The sequence below is a fragment of the Papio anubis genome, chromosome 2 (genome assembly GCF_008728515.1).
Source record: "Papio anubis isolate 15944 chromosome 2, Panubis1.0, whole genome shotgun sequence".
Classification (NCBI taxonomy): Eukaryota; Metazoa; Chordata; class Mammalia; order Primates; family Cercopithecidae; genus Papio; species Papio anubis.
The window spans coordinates 118,189,221-118,205,950 of NC_044977.1; the positions used below are offsets into that span (position 1 = coordinate 118,189,221).

Genomic DNA, 16,730 nt, shown 5'->3' on the forward strand with positions numbered 1-16,730 from the left:
CAAAGGAACAATGTTACACAATAACTGTTAACAATTCAGACACATCATGAAAAGCCACAAGTAAAGGATCAAGGCCTTCAAGATGAACATTTTAGTGTCAAGATATAACAGCAGAGTTACAAACACAGAAAACAGTTATAAAAGCTTATAGAAAAAAGCTGAAGCAAAGAGCTATCAACCTATGCCTTCTCAAAAGGTGAAAAAGCAAAAGGTAGCAATGTATGACCTGAAAATCATGTGCTATGAGACACAGCAGAAGCTGAACCTCCAGCCGGGCATGGTGGCTCATGTTTGTAATCCCAGCACTTTGGGAGACCTACGTGGGTGGATTGCTTGAACCCTGGAGTTTGAGACCAGCTTAGGCAAAATGGCAAAAGCACATCTCTAAAAATAAATACAAAAAATTAGCCAGGCATGGTGGTGCACACCTGTAGTCCCACCTACTCGGGAGGCTGAGGTAGGAGAATCGCTTGAGCCTGGGAAGTGGAGGTTGCAGTGAGTCAAGATTGTGCCACTGCACTCCAGCCCGTGACAGTGAGACCCTGTCACTCAAACACACACACACAAGTTGAACCTGATACTTGAATCTGAGAAATTTCAGGAAAATGCTACCTTAAGAAATAAGGCTGGGTGTGATGGCTCATGCCTCCAACTCCAGCACGGTGGCAGGCCGAGGTGAGAGGATCACCTAACAAAGCGAAACCCCGTATCTACTAAAAATACAAAAATTAGCAGGGCATGGTGGCGTGCACGTGTAATCCCAGCTACTCAGGAGGCTGATGCAGGAGAATTGCTGGAACCCGGGAGGCAGAGGTTTCAGTGAGCTGAGATCACACCAATGCACTATAGCGTGGGTGACTGGGTGAGACTACCTCCAATAAATAAATGAATGAATTAATTAAAATAATCATTTTAAATACAGAAGACAGTATTTTTAACCTGAAATGGGGAAATTAAATAGATGCCAGGAAGAAATGTAGGAGAAAACAGAAAACGCCCGCAGTTTAGAAGATGGCTGATAAACAGATTCTGGAATTAAAAATTAAAACCTATTGCAATTGTATTAAAAGCTGATCAATACTTCAAGTAAAACTCATTGTTTTAAACATAGAGATTCAGACTTTGGTCCTAGATCAATCAGTGCACTCCTGACACCAATGTTTAATTTTTAGAAAAAACTTACAAAGAAATCCTTTCCAACCCTGTCAACCTGATCACACACAAACCTTCCTTTATAAAGCTCAGTCTTCATAAACTCTCTGTGACTTGTTTAGATCCTTTATCATTTTCTCAAACACCTACTTAGTCCTATAATTTTTCATTTTTGATACTGGAACAACCATTTTGCCTTAGAACAAAAATTTATCACACACATTTAAAAATTATTATTTAACTAAAAATACATCTTTATATCCATAACTATCTTTGCATCTCTCTCTCTCTCTCTCTCTCTCTCCCCCCCCTACTAGTTTCTCCTCCAATTTTAATTTTCTTCTTAAATTTATATTTTGAAACAAACTTTAAATAACCTGTGAATTTGAGAAAATCATTATTTTTTAATTAAAAAAATGCATTGTCCTCTTATGTTATGTGTATTAATAGATCTAAGCATAGTTAGTATTTTTATAAAATTTACAAATCTAAGAACCAGCCTATTTATATTCAGCAATTTGTTTTCATTTTTCTCTTATTTGGATATGACTCAGGCATTTAATGAGCTGTCTATTACTTAATTTAATGTAACATAACTTAAAGATTTCAAATTACTTGCAAAGTTTAGTTATAAATGTTTATCCCATTTACAGTTACATAAATTTTTTAGCAATTATGCCTAGATTCATTATGAAAATTGAGGTATTAGAGCTAGTCATTATTTTAAGTTACTTTTTACTAATCAGAATTATAACCTGTTAATATCAGATATTTACCTAAGTAAGAACCTAAAGTGAAATACATGGGTATGTTGTAAATAACTCAGAAGATACAGCTGTTTTTATTAAATCAATAATATTAATTTAATCTTACATATCAAAGAATTACATGAAGATCATTTCAATTTAGGCTGGACTTAAAGCTCCATGACTTTAAAACATTTGGCAGCAACAAACATAAAACTGTCTAACTACTAATTCCAAGCAAAAATGTATTTTGACAATTTTGAAGGACTTTTTTTTTTTTTTTTTTTTTGATAGCATCTCACTCTGTCACCCAGGCTGGAGTGCAGTGGTGCAATCTTGGCTCACTGCAACCTCCACCTCCTGGTTCAAGCGATTCTCCTGCCTCAGCCTCTGAGTAGCTGGGACTACAGGCACACACCACACCACCATGGCTGGCTAATTTTTGTATTACAATAGCATCAAAAAGAATAAAATACTTAAGAATAAGTTTAACAAGAAACCCACAAAGCTTATCCTCTGAAAAACCACAAAATACAGTTGAAAGAAATTAAAAGTAAATAAATGGAAATATTCATAAATCAGAAGATTTAATATTGCTAACATAGGCCAAGTGCGGTGGCTCATGCCTGTAATCGAAGAACTTTGAGAGGCCAAGGCGGGTGGATCACTCGAGGTCAGGAGTTCGAGACCAGCCTGGCCAACAAGATAAAACCCCATCTCTACTAAAAACACAAAAAATTAGCCAGGCGTGATGGTGCACACCTGTAGTCCCAGCTACTCGGGAGGCTGATGCTGGGGAAACACTTGAACCCAGGAGGTGGAGATTGCAGTGAGCCGAGACCATGCCACTGTACTCCAACCTGGGCGACAGCGAGACTCCGTTTCAAAAAATAATAATAATATTGCTAAGATAATACTCCTCAAATTGATGTACAAATTCAATAAAATTCCTATACACATTCCCCACAGTTTTTTGTTGTTGTTGTTTTTCGGAAACTGACAAGATGCTCCTAAAAGCTACATGCCAAATTTATGGAACTCAGAATAGTGAAACCAATTCTCAAAAAGAACAAAGTTGGAAGACACATACTTCCCAATTTCAAAACTTAAAGTACAGTAATCAAGGCAGTGTGATACTGGAATAAGCACAGACATACAGATCAATGAAACCGAACTGAGTAAAGAAATAAACCCTTACATTTATGGTCAGCTGACTTTCAGCAATGGTACAAAAACAATTCAGTGGAGAAAGGATACTCTTTGCAACAAACACTGCTAGAATAGATTTCCATATTTTAAAAAATGAACTTCAATCTATACCATGCGCCATGTACAAAAATTAACTCAAAATGGATCATAGACCTAAATGAGTTTTACCTAAAGACTAATCCCACAAACATTCTTAAAGAAAATAAGAAAAAAATCCTTGTGACCTTTGGTTAAGCAAATATTTCTTAGATAAAACTATAAAAGCACAATCCACTAAAATAAAATTTGCTAAATTTTACTTAAAAATCTAGAACTCTTATTTTTTCAAGAAATTGTAAAAAGAAAAAAGCAAGCCAGAAACTAGGAGAAAGTATTTGCAAATCATGTATCTTTTTTTTTTTTTTTTTTTAAAGCCTTTTAACTCAAATATATAAAGAACTCTCAAAATTCAATTACAAAAAAAAAAAAAAACACAATTTTTTTTCAAGTAGACAAAAGATTTGAACAGGCATATCACCAAAGAAAGTAATACGACAGCAAACAATCACATGAAAAGACATTTAGCATCATTTGTCATGAAAATGCAAATCAAAACCACCAGGAAAGACAACCAAACATCTATTAGAATGTCACAAATTAAAATGACTGGCCAGGCCAGGTGTGGTGGCTCACACCTGTAATCCCAGCACTTTGGAAGGCTGAGGAGGGTGGACAGATTGAGGTCAGGAGTTCGAGACCAGACTGGCCAACATGGTGAAACTCCGTCTCTACTAAAAATACTAAGCTGGGCATGGTGGCGGGTGCCTGTAATCCCAACTACTTGGGAGGCTGTGGCAGGAGAATTGCTTGAACCTGGGAGGGGGAGGTTGCAGTGAGCAGAGATTGTACCACTACACTCCAGCCTGGGCAAAAGAGTAAGACTCCATCTCAAAAAGTAAGAATAAAAAAGTAAAAAATAGGCCGGGAGCAGTGGCTCATGCCTGTAATCCCATCACAGGCCGAGGCAGGCAGATGATGAGGTCAGGAGATCGAGACCATCTTGGCTAACATGGTGAAACCCCGTCTCTACTAAAAATACAAAAATTAGCTGGGAGTGGTGGCATGTGCCTGTAATCCCAGCTACTCGGAGGCTGAGTCAGGAGAATCACTTGAACCAGGGAGTCGGAGGCTGCAGTGAGCCGAGATCGCGCCACTGCACTGTAGCCTGGTGACAGAGACTCCATCTCAAAAATAAATAAAAAATGAAATCACTGACCATACCAATTGTTGGTAAGGACGTGGAAACTCTGGACCACCACACACTGTTGGTGGGAATGCAAAATAATACAACCGTCTTGCCAACAGTTCGGCAGTTTCTTAGAAATGCATACACCTTGCTGGGTGCAGTAGCTCCACCTGTAATTCCTGCACTTTGGGAGGCCAAGGCAGGCAGACTGCTTGACTCCAGGAGTTTGAGACCAGCCTAGACAACACAGTGAAACCCTGTCTCCACAAAAAAAAGAAAAAAGTACCAGGTATGGTACCACAGCACCAGTAGTCCCAGCTACTCAAAAGGCTGAGGTGGGATGATCACTTGAGCCTGGGAGGTGGAGGTTGTAGTGAGCCAACATTATACCACCACATTCAAGCCTGGGTCACAGAATGAGATACCACCCCCTCCATCAAAAAAAGGAAAAACCTACTATCTGACCTGCCATTCCTATTCCTAGGAATTTATTCAAGAGAAATGAAGGCACATGTCTATACAAACTTGTTCACAAATGTTCACAGCAGCTTTACTTGGAATAGCCAAGAACTGGAAACAACATGAAAATGGATGAATTGTGATATAGTCATACAATGGAAAATAAAAGAAAATTAACTATTGAAATAAGCAACAATAAGGACTAATCTCAAAGTAATTATGCTGAGTAAAAAAAAAAAAAAAAAAACGCCAGACAAAATATTCCATGTGTACCAAATCATAGAAAGTGCATATAGGCATACCTCACTTTATTGTGCTTTACTTTATTGTGCTTCACATACAGTGTTTTTTCTTTGTTGTTGCTGTTGTTGTTGTTTCACAGATTGAACGTTTGTAAGCAACTCTGTGTCAAGTAGGTCTATCATGTCATTTTTCTAACAGTACGTGCTTACTTCATGTCTCTATCACATTTTGCTACTTCTCTCAATATTTCAAACTTTCTCATTATTATTTTATCTGTTACAGTGAGCTGTGATCAGTGATCTTTGATGTTACTATTGTAATTGTTTTGGGACACCACAAACAATGCCGATGAGACATCAAACCTAATTGATAAATGTGTGTGTATTCTGAGTGCTCCACCAACTAGCCATTCCCCCCGCCTCTCTCTCCTCTTGCTTCTCCATTCCCTGAGATACAACAATATTGAAAGTAATAGCCAACCCTACAATGTCCTCTAACTATTTAAGTGAAAGGAGGAGTCACACATTTCTCACTTCAAATCAAAAGCTAGAAATGGTTGAGTTTAGTAAGAGAGGCAAGATGAAAACAGAGATAGTCCTAAAGCTACGCCTCTTGCACCAAACAGCCAAACTGTGAATGCAAAAGAAAAGTTCTTGAAGAAAAATGAAAAGTGTTACTCCAGTGACATGAATAATAAGTAAAACAACCTTATTACTGATATGGAGAATGTTTGAGTGGTCCAGACAGAAGATCAGACCAGCCTTAACAATCCAGAACAAGCCCCTCTCTAATTCAGAACAAGTTTTTAACTCTCTTCAATTCTGCAAAAGCTGTGGGAGGTAAGAAAGTTGCAGAAGAAAAGTTTGAAGTTAGCAGAGTTGGTTCATGGAAGTTTAAGAAGCTATTTCTGTAACATAAAAGTATAAGGTGAAGCAGCAAGTGCTAATGGAGAAGCTACAGCAAGTTATCCAGAAAATCTAGCTAAGATAATTGAAGAAGGTAGCTATACTAAACAACAGATTTTCAGTGTAGACAAAACAGCCTTCCAGCAGAAGAAGGTGCTTTCTAGGACTTTCACAGCTAGAGAGAAGTCAATGCCTGGTTTCAGAGCTTCATAGGACAGGCTGACTCTTTTGTTAGGGGTGACTGACTATGTTGAAGCCAATGATCATTGACCATTCTGAAAACACTAGGGCCTTAATGAATTATGCTAAATTGACTGTCTGTGCTCTATAAATGACACAACAAAGCATGGATGACAGCACATCACCATGGTTTACTAAATTGTCTTTTCTTTCTTTTTTGTTTTTGAGAGAAGAGTCTTGTTCTGTCATCCAGGCTGGAGTGCAGTGGCACAATCGGTTCACTGCAACATCCAGCTACTGGATTCAAGCAATTCTCGTATGTCAGCCACTGAGTAGCTGGGATTACAGGCGTGCATCATCACACCCAGCTAATTTTTGTACTTTTAATACAGACGGCGTTTTGCCATGTTGGTCAGGCTGGTCTAAAACTCCTGGCCTCAAATGATCTGCCCACCTTGGCCTCCCAAAGTGCTAGGATTACTGGCATGAGCCACTGCACCCTGCCCTACTAAATCTTTTAAGCCCACTCTTGAGACCTACTGCTCAGAAAAATATTCCTTTCAAAAGATTACTGCTTATTGACAATATACCTGGTCATCCAAGAGCTCTGATGGAGATGTACAAGGAGATTTTGTTTTCATGCCTGTCAGCTCAACATCCAATTCTGCAGCCCATGAATCAAGGAGTAATTTCAATTTTCAGGTCTTAAGAAACACATTTCATAAGGCTATCGCTGCCACAGATAGAACAGATCCATCAGAAGAGTCACAAGAATCAGTAAGTCAATTGAAAACCTACTGGATGATATCCAAAAGAGCAAAGAATATTTTTCCAAGTAGAAGTGAGCACTGGGATATTTTAGTTCCAGGCTGCAGTGGACAGCCACAACAAAACCTCTCTTTTATTTTCTTTTCATAAGTAAAACACTAGACTTTAGATTCAGCTGAGATGTGGTGTGTTACAAAGCAGGTCTTTCCTACAGGGGTTACAGAGGCCGGCGTTTCTTCCGTTGGTAAGAATGGCGTGAGCTCTATTGTGGGGCAGGCCACTGGTTTGCATGCTGTATCATTAGAGGGCATAAGCCAGTTGATCTTTTGCAGTTTCTATTAAACTTGAACTGACAAAAAAAAAAAGAAAAAGAAAAAGAAAATCTACTGGAAAGCATTCACCATCTGGGTTGCCATTTAAGACCTTACGTCGGGCAGGTAAAACTGAGAGTGAGAGATAGGAGGCATGGGTAGAGACCTCAAGGGAAGTAACTGTCAAGGTTCAGAGAGCCTGCAGTGGTCAGCAGCAGAGAGGTGAGGGAGACAAAACCAAAAGCCAGAGCTCAGCCAAGAAGGAGGTACAAATTAAAACGAAGGAAAAAAAAAAAAAAAGAACATTTGTCAATAGTGGGAGGTCAAAATATCGACATTAATAGTTTGGAAGAAGTTGATTCCAATCCTTACAGATGACTTTGAGGGGTTCAAGATTTCAGTTGCAGAAGGAATTGCAGATGTGGCAGAAATAGCAAGTGGACTACAATCAGAAGTAGAGGCTAAAGATGGGACTGAATTGCTGCAATCTCATAAACAAACCTGAACAGATAAAAGAGCTGCTTCTTACATATAAGCAAAGAAAGTGGTTTCTTGAGATGGAATCTACTCCTGGTGAAGATCCTGTGAACATTGTTGAAATGACAAGAAAGGATTTAGAATACTACTTAGTTGATAACATGGTGTAAAAATCTAAGAGAACTGACCCCAACTTTGCAGTTTAATATGGGTTAAATTCTGTGCAACAGCACTGCATGCTACAGAGAAATCGTTCATGAAAGGAAAAGTCCACTGATATGGCCAACTTCACTGCTGTCTTATTTTAAGAAAGTGCCGGCCGGGTGTGGTGGATCATGCCTGTAATCCCAGTACTTTGGGAGGTTGAGGTGAGCAGATCGTTTGAGTTCAGGAGTCTGTGACCAGCCTGGGCTACATGGCAAAACCCCATCTCTACAAAAAACCATAAAAATTAGCTGGGTATGGTGGTGCACACCTATAATCCCGGCTACTCAAGAGGTTGAGGTGGGAGGAGGTGGAGGCTGCAGTGAGTTGAGACTGTGTCACTGCATTCCAGCCTGGGTGTCCAGAGTGAGACCCTGTCTCAAAAACAAAAACAAAAAAAAGAGAGAGAGAGAAACAATTACCACAGCCATCCCAGCCTTCAGCAACCACCACCCTGGTAAGCAGTCATCAACATCAAGGCAAGATCCCCCACTAGCAAAAAGACTATAACTTACTGAAGCCTCAGATAATTGTTAGCATTTTCTTTTTTCTTTTTTTTTTTTTGAGATAGAGTCTTGCTCTGTCATCCAGGCTAGAGTGCAATGGCGCAATCTCAGCTCACTGCAACCACCACCTCCTGGGTTCAAGCGATTCTCCTGCCTCAGCCTCCCAAGTAGCTGGGATTACAGACACGCACCACCGTGCCTGGCTAATTTTTGTATTTTTAGTAGAGACAAGATTTCACCATCTTGGCCAGTCTGGTCTCGAACTCCTGACTTCATGATCCACCCGCCTCAGCCTCCCAAAGTGTTGGGATTACAGACGTGAGCCACCGTGCCCCGCCTGTTGGCATTTTTAACAATAATTTTTCATTAAGGTATGTACATTAATTTTTAAACATAATGCTACTGCACAATTCACAGGCTATAGTATAGTGTAAACATAACTTTTATACGCCCTGAGAAATGAAAAAATTTACACGACTTGCTTTATTGGGATATTTCCTTTATTGTCACGGTCTGCAACCTAACCCGCAGTATCTGAGGCATTCCTAAATTACAGTGATAGACAGTTGCCTTGGGAAGGGTAAAACAGGATGGGCCAGAAAAAGAGATTACCAAGGCGCATGAGTAAATGTTGGGGGTGATGGAAATGTTCCTCATCTGGATTATAGTGACGGTTTCATGGGAGCATATGTGTGCTGAAATTAATCAAACTATATTTTAAATATGCGTATTTTAAGAAAAAAGCCATATTTGAAGTAACTAAAAACATGTATCTATAACAAATATTGAAAATCTAAGCATGTATAACTGATGTTGCTAGAATCCAATTTTAGAGGTTTTTTTAGTTTGCTTAAATGGCAAGGACTAGTGAATTGGTGCTGTGTCATTATTTTCTGCATCTGACAGGTTACGGTGGTTTTAATCAACCATAATAAGCATTAAATCTCTAGGCTAAATGTTCAAGAATCTTGAGAATTTAGATCTGGTAAAATTCTATAAGGCTTCTAAATCAGCATCACAATTTGACATTAAAATATTAGCTCCTATAATTTATCATTTATTGAAAATCTATGAGAAAAGCACTTAGGGTAAGGATATACTAAAAATAGAAGTTCTCAAGAAACTTAAATAATGTCTTACTGATTCAGCCCATTACCCCTCCAGCAGCCAGCTTGACACTATTCTAAAGAAGGCAATAGGTCAAATGACTAATCATTTGCTACTTTTCCTTACTTATTTTATAATCTTTGCTTACCAAAATATATTATATATAAATAACAAATAGCATAGCCACTTGTAGAGTATTCTACACTCCAAACAGATAAATTGAGCAGGTAACAACATCTCAGTTTCTTTTATAAAAATATGAAAATAATGACTGCCTACTTCATAAAGTTGGTTGAAAAGATCAAGGTAAATAATGTGTCAGAGTATTTTAAACCATAAGGTGTTGAAAAATTACAGAGAATTGTCATCATAATAGTCTCAATACCGTTATCCCGGTCCCAGGGGAAAAAAATCAAAAGCATGATGGCTGGCTGGTGAACGTACAAAATACATAAGCAAAAAAGAAAACAAAACAAAAAAAGTATATACACTTGACCCTCCATATCTGCAGATGCTGATTGTAGGGGACTTGAGCACCTGCAGATTTTGGTATCTGAGGGAGTCTTGGGACACCTGTTTACATAACCCTTTCAGCAACAACAAAAGCTGGTAATAACTAATTTGAGCATTATTGTCTCAAATAAGAGAATGAGAGAGAGGTCTCCGCTGAATCTCCTCTCTAGAGCTAGTGAAGTTTCTCCTTAAGAGCCCTTCTGGAAGCCTTTTAAGAAACTCTCATACAGAAGCACCCTGGAATCTCAGAAATTAATTAAATCTATTAAATACACTGATATATAAAGTCCACTTAAAGTACCTTCTCTGAGGCGAAACAGAAACAGCCAATAGCAAGAGAGTTTTCCACTCTGCTCCTAACATTTCTGATCAGTCCTGCTTCCAAGTTAGACCTACAGTAAGCAGCCTAAGTTTATGATCAAACTCCCCAGATCAATTTCATTGAATTTATACTTTTAATACATTTCCAACCAATCCTGCCAATTCAATTCCACAGAACTCTAGGTAGAAAACAAAAAGTTTAAAAATTAATATGAAAAAGTATTATAAACCTTTAAATTTCACTGTGGTCACATTCTCAAGTTACATTTGGGCAATCCACATTAATATGAAGACAGAAACAAGCTATGACTAGAGTTATATGAAGAAAATGTCTATTAGGGAATTTGTAACATTTTCAAGTTTCTAAACTATTATTCTCTGTGCACAATAGTTTAATACCTTCAGAAATAAATGTTTTGATTAATGAATGTATTCTTAAAACACTTCATTTTAATGTGTAACTACACTATTAGAAAAATAATTTAGACATTTTACAAAAATTTGCTATTGATACTTTCCTATTTATGATTCTAGTTTTCTATCAATTCCATTCGAAATCTAAGGCACGATCAAAAATTGAAAATAATGCACTTACATCATTACTTCCTTTAGTGATCCAATAGCTTTTTCTAAAGTGCTTTTGTCTGGATTTTCATCAGCTGTATGCTTCTTAAGATCTGTAATAACACAATGTTTTTCCATGCATAAAAAATTCAGTGATTTCTCATCTAAGACTAAACTGCTGTCCATCTTGATATAGCTAATTTTTAAAGATAATATTCAATCTTCACTTTAAAAAAGTTTTAAGCACTGTTCCCTAAAAGCTCTCTTATTACACATCTGTTAAGGTTTCCATTTTTACTGACTAAATTTTCAGAATATGTAATCCTGATTTTCTTACACTGCTGTTCCAATCCCTTCAAGTAATACTTGGGGACTCCTAAAGTCCTCAAACTTTCTCCATAGTGCTAAATGAAAACACATGATCCTCAATAAGCTCAGAAATCATAATGTATTTTGTGTTTCATACTGGGGCCCCTGGCTACATCACAGAGAGCATCTGCTATCTTTAAGCACAGATTTTGGTACCTTAGAGATTTATACTTAACACATTGACTCTTCTAATCCAGGTTGTTTATTTGTGTTCCCTGTGCCATCCTTGGCATATTCTTATCAAATCTAGGTTTAATCTAGTACCACTGTCCACCTAATCTCTCATGTGGAATAATAGAAATAAAGCCTAGAAATCATTTTATTTATAACGTTTATGAATTTCTACAAGTACTTAAACAATAATGAAGATATGCAAATTAGAAGAAAACCACAATGTTTTGGAAACCTGAAGTCTGTTCATATATTCTCCTTATAATTTGTAAATCAGAATAGTTTTAAAGAGTGGACAAATCTTTTTAAAAGCCAGTAATTCTCAACTATGTAACTCTAAAAAACAAAAAAAAAAGTCAAATTTTTAGTTAGTACTATAATTCACATACTAACCAAGATTTTTACAGAAAATAACAGATTAAACAGTCACAAAATTTGCCTCCTTGTCTGCTGTAAATATTAGTGTAGATTTAGCTTAGGAATTAAATAGTTTATTATAGACTTTTTCCTGTTTATAATTTAGTTATCCTCCTTTTTTTTTTTTTAATTATTTTTAGAGACTGGGTCCCTGTATGTTGCCCAGGCTGGTCTCCAACTCCCAGGTTTACCCTCAGTGTTCCAAAGTGCTGGAATTACAGGCTATAATTTTGTTTTCATACTTAAGAATAAAATAAAAATGGATACTGTCCTTAGCCAGCTAAATATAACAGAATATATATACACATTTTTTACCACAGGCAAAATTTATGCATACAAATTATCTGCTGTAAAATTCCCTTCTACTGATATCTATAGTTCAGTTCTAGAATAAACAGGTATGTTTCAAGAGTACTCTGAACAATCTAAGGTCAAAAAAAGTAAGCATAAAGCCAAGTATATAGAACTTTACTAAAATTCAAAAACGGGCTACAAAAACTTGGGACGTACAAATTATCTTCTCCTCGTGATTTTGTGGGCAAATTTTGTATGTACTTGGATGTAAAATGATTTTGAATTAGTGACACACCATGAAATATTAAGAAAACTTTTAAATGAAAAGACAAAATACTAATCAACAAATAAAATATTTCAGGCCAAGCTGAATTTTAGTAGCACCAGTGACTATTTTTTAAGATAATCCATAAAGTAAAACATATATAAACTTTAATGCTGAAATCTAAGAAACTCTAAAAATGAGAAGAAATTCAACTTTTTTGGAAAAAACAATTCTATTAAAATATCTGACGTAGTTTGAAACAGATCAGACAAGTACCGTTTAAAAGTAATGCAACACTGGGTAACCTCTGTACTGGTCGGATAAGAAGTTCAACAAGGCTCTGCCGTCCACATTCTGGTTTTGCTTGGTTTATCTGAAAAAAATTTATTCAACAATTTCAAAAAAGGTTTTCTGCAAAGATTATATGCCCTACTTTTACTGGATTACACTTTATCATTAGTGTCCCTGATACAAACTAATAGAAAAGAGGTGGAATTTCTCTGTGGTAGATTACTTGGCTGAATAATTTTCCAGGGCCTGAAATGGCCTCTTGGCCAGCCAGTGGTTAACATCTTACATAAAAAGGGAGTTCCTCTACACACTCCTATATATCTCACCTTAAATTTCTCTTAAGTCTGCATCATTCACAAGAAAAAGCACATTTAATAATATTAATTATGCTAATACCATTAAATAAACAAAGTAAGGAACTGATAAGAAAAAAAATCATTAAAAGCAAAACAAATCTCACTGGAAAATCATTAGGTGTTTTGAAAACTAAAATACATAAAACTTTTTCAAAAACTTTTTGTAGAGATGGGAGTCTCACTATGTTGCTCAGGATGATCTCAAACTCCTAGCCTCAAGCAATCCTCCCTCATCAGTCTCTCAAAGTGCTAAGTTTACAGGCTGACATTGGCCAGTGCACCTGGCCACAACTTAAAAAAAAAAAAAAAGACCACATATAACATTCTTATTCCTTCAACCACCTCCTGGCACCTAACACTGAATATAACAAACTTTCCAAAGCTAAACATCATGGTCACCCACAAGTACAACTAAAACTAACAGATATTAATAGATACATTTTACTAAAGTTAAAATTTACTTCATTGTTTCATAATTTTGGTGAATTACTTCAGAAATAATTCTCAAATTTTTATTTGAAAGAAATATACATTACCTTGAGAAAAGCATGAAATCTTGGTTTCTGTTTTTCACATTTAATAATTGTTTCCTTGCTCATTTCAAAGAAGTTTACAAAGGGAGGGTAGGTTTTTACCAAATCTTTTGACTAGAAAGAAAAGGGAAGAAAACATTATTTGTTATGCATTTGTCACCCTTAGAGACAATGTAACTTAAAGTCAAATAATTAATAGTCACAATCTGAAATACTGGATACAAAGTTTAAAGTAACTTTTGTCTCAAATTAAATATAGGAATTTATTTCATAAATTTCTCAGTAAAGAATTGCTAAACAAATACATCAATTGGTATACATAGTCTAAAACATGAAAACACCCAGAAAAAAAAACAAAAGATATGTTAAAGCTTATTGTATTGATACAAACATGATAAAGAAAACATCTATGAGTTTAAAAAATATTAATTAAATTACAGCTGATCTATGTAGATTCCAAAAGCATGGTATTTATTCAAAAATCCAAACCGCCATTAAAAGACCAGTTATATTACCCAAAAATGCAAGCAAGAAAAGGAAAAGTGTTGGCTGAGTGACAAAATTTAAAAGTATCAAAAAAAAATGAGAAAAGAATTTGTAATTTTTAATTCTCAACCAAACTGAAAAAACACCTAAGAGATTATTTTGTAAGGTAAGAAGTTAGAGGCCTCAAAAAATAGAAGTATAAATGCCAGTGCTCAAGGCACTGAAACTTACAAATCCTATTTAAAGAGATTCAAAGAAACATATAAATTCTATTCATAGAACCTTGTCGAAATAAATTTATAAAACTTAAGTTGTGTGGTTCTTATCCTAGTAAGAGGCAGTTCATTAGAAGCCTTTAAATAGAAACAGACATGACAGCAAAAAGTGTTATCAACTAAGAAGGGAGAAAAATAAAAACTTCTTTGTACATCTGGTAGAATTCAGCAATACTCACAATAGCAAAGACATGGAGTCAACCTAAGCGCCCATCAATGATAGACTTGATAAAGAAAATGTGGTACATATACACTATGGAATGCTATGCAGCCATTTAAAAAAAAAAAATGCGAGATCATGGCCTTTGCAGGAACACAGCTGGAGCTGGAGGGCATCATCCTTAGCAAACTAACAAAGGAACAGAAAACCAACACCACATGTTCTCACTTATAAGTGGGAGCTAAATGATAAGAAGACATAGACACATAGAGGGGAACAACACATACCTGGGGCCTTTTGGAAGGTGGAGGGTAGGAGGAAGGAAAGGAACAGGAAAAATAACGAATAGGTACTAGGCTTAACACCTGGGTGATGAAACAATCTTTACAATTAACCCCCATGACACAGTTTTACCTATGTAATAAACCTGTACATGTACTCCTGAACTTAAAATGAAAATTAAATAATATATAAAATGAAAATACAATCTGTGGCCATTTATGAAGGGCAAATAACTTGATACATACTAAAACAATTATAGTACAGCATGATAATTGGCATTCTTCTAATAATCTTGAGCTATTAAGGTGTTAAATTGCATCTAGAAGGCATGTTTCAGAAGACAAAAAACATTTCCAATATATTTTATAAACACAATCATGTCAAAGTTTTAAAACCTCTCACATTTAAATAGGTAAATTACATTCCTTGCCAGTCCTTGATGAGATCATATTTTAATCTGAAAACTTAAAAAGGAAATACAATACTTACATATTTCAGAAAAATGTCACCAATGCTTTTGCTCTCATCCCAATTAACTATAAGGTCTTCGAGATCATCCTGAAATAGCACGAGTTGAAATATTTAAAATTAAACCTGACAGCTCCTTATACAACTTTTAAAATTTCCGAGATACTCGTTGGAAAGAAGCACTTTACAAAGTGTCTGAATTTGATGTGTAAAATAATGAACATCCCATTCTTTCTCTTCAACAAGGAATTAACTTTTACTACAAAAAAAAAAAATCCTTTGAAAAATAATTTTTAAAATATAAAGTCAATAAGCCTAACTTTCCAATATGATGTGATAACTCAATATTTTTTTCTTATTAACTATAAAGCTGATCGGTGTTATTAATTATAGAAAACTACTTTCAATCCTGCTGCTGAAGCATCTTATTTAACATCAGTCATTAAAAACTGTAATCTCTAACAGGGGGTCAGCAAATTTAAAAGTATGAATAAATGAGTGTGGCTGTGTTCCAATAAAATTTTTTTTAACCAAAACATGCAATAGGCTGGATTTGGCCCATGAAGCATAGTTTGTTAATTCTTCATGGTCTTTCTAAAATATTACTTCTTTGTAAAAACTTAGAAGAACATTTAAAAGCTTTATAATAAACAAATCAGATGATAAAATGAGATGACAAGAAATGATATGCCCTAATTGAAATTCTAAGTGATTTTAAAGTAGACATCAATCGACAAGCTCTTATACTAAAGACCCTCTAAAGTTTCATCAAAGACTGCTGGGACACCCTTTCAGTGGGATCCCTGAGATTAAAATTATTTTTGTAATACTGCTAAAGCATTATTTGACTTTTTCACTCATTCTCTCACAAGTATACAGTTGTTTTCTAGAAGCGACATGATATGTGATATTGCAACAGACTGAATGCAGAAGGAGATACGAAAACCAGTCTTTTATTAAGGCAGACAGTAAAAAAACTACAATACCACCACTCCCCTTACTAATTATTTTTGTTTGGGAAATTATTTTTCTTAAAGAATGGTACTTGTGTTGCCATGTAATTAGTTATATTTTAAGTGAATTAATATAAAATTAGATATCCCACATACAAAAAGATGAACTTAAACCCTCACATCAAGCAAAACAACTTTTGAAGAAAACAATCTTCAAAATCTTGAGTTAGGAAAAAAATTTTTAGATATGACACTGAAATCACAGTCCATAAAAGAAAAAATGAATACAATGAACCTCATCAAAATTTAAAACTTTTGTATTTCAAGAAAACTCATATCCAGAATTTATAGAGAAGCCTTACAACTCAAGAAGACAATCCAATCAAAAAACAGGCTATAGACAGTAGCCATTTCACAAAAAATAATATACAAATGGCTAATAACCATGTGAAAAGACACTTATCATTAATCATTAGGGAAATACAGTTAAAGCCACAAGAGATGTCTCCTCACCCACTAG

General features: G+C 35.6%; 1 protein-coding gene across 4 annotated transcripts in view; it reads right to left on the bottom strand.

The window, feature by feature from the left end:
- Positions 1-16,730, bottom strand: part of ECT2 (epithelial cell transforming 2) — an 80,812-nt gene that overhangs the window by 25,052 nt on the left and 39,030 nt on the right. For all 4 annotated transcript variants that reach the window (XM_003894820.3, XM_009201353.3, XM_009201351.4 and 1 more), the window contains 4 exons: positions 15,279-15,347; positions 13,590-13,700; positions 12,683-12,779; positions 10,922-11,003 (listed from right to left, as the gene is read on the bottom strand). In XM_003894820.3, coding sequence (XP_003894869.1) covers positions 10,922-11,003; positions 12,683-12,779; positions 13,590-13,700; positions 15,279-15,347 — 359 coding nt within the window. The remainder of the gene's footprint in view (positions 1-10,921; positions 11,004-12,682; positions 12,780-13,589; positions 13,701-15,278; positions 15,348-16,730) is intronic.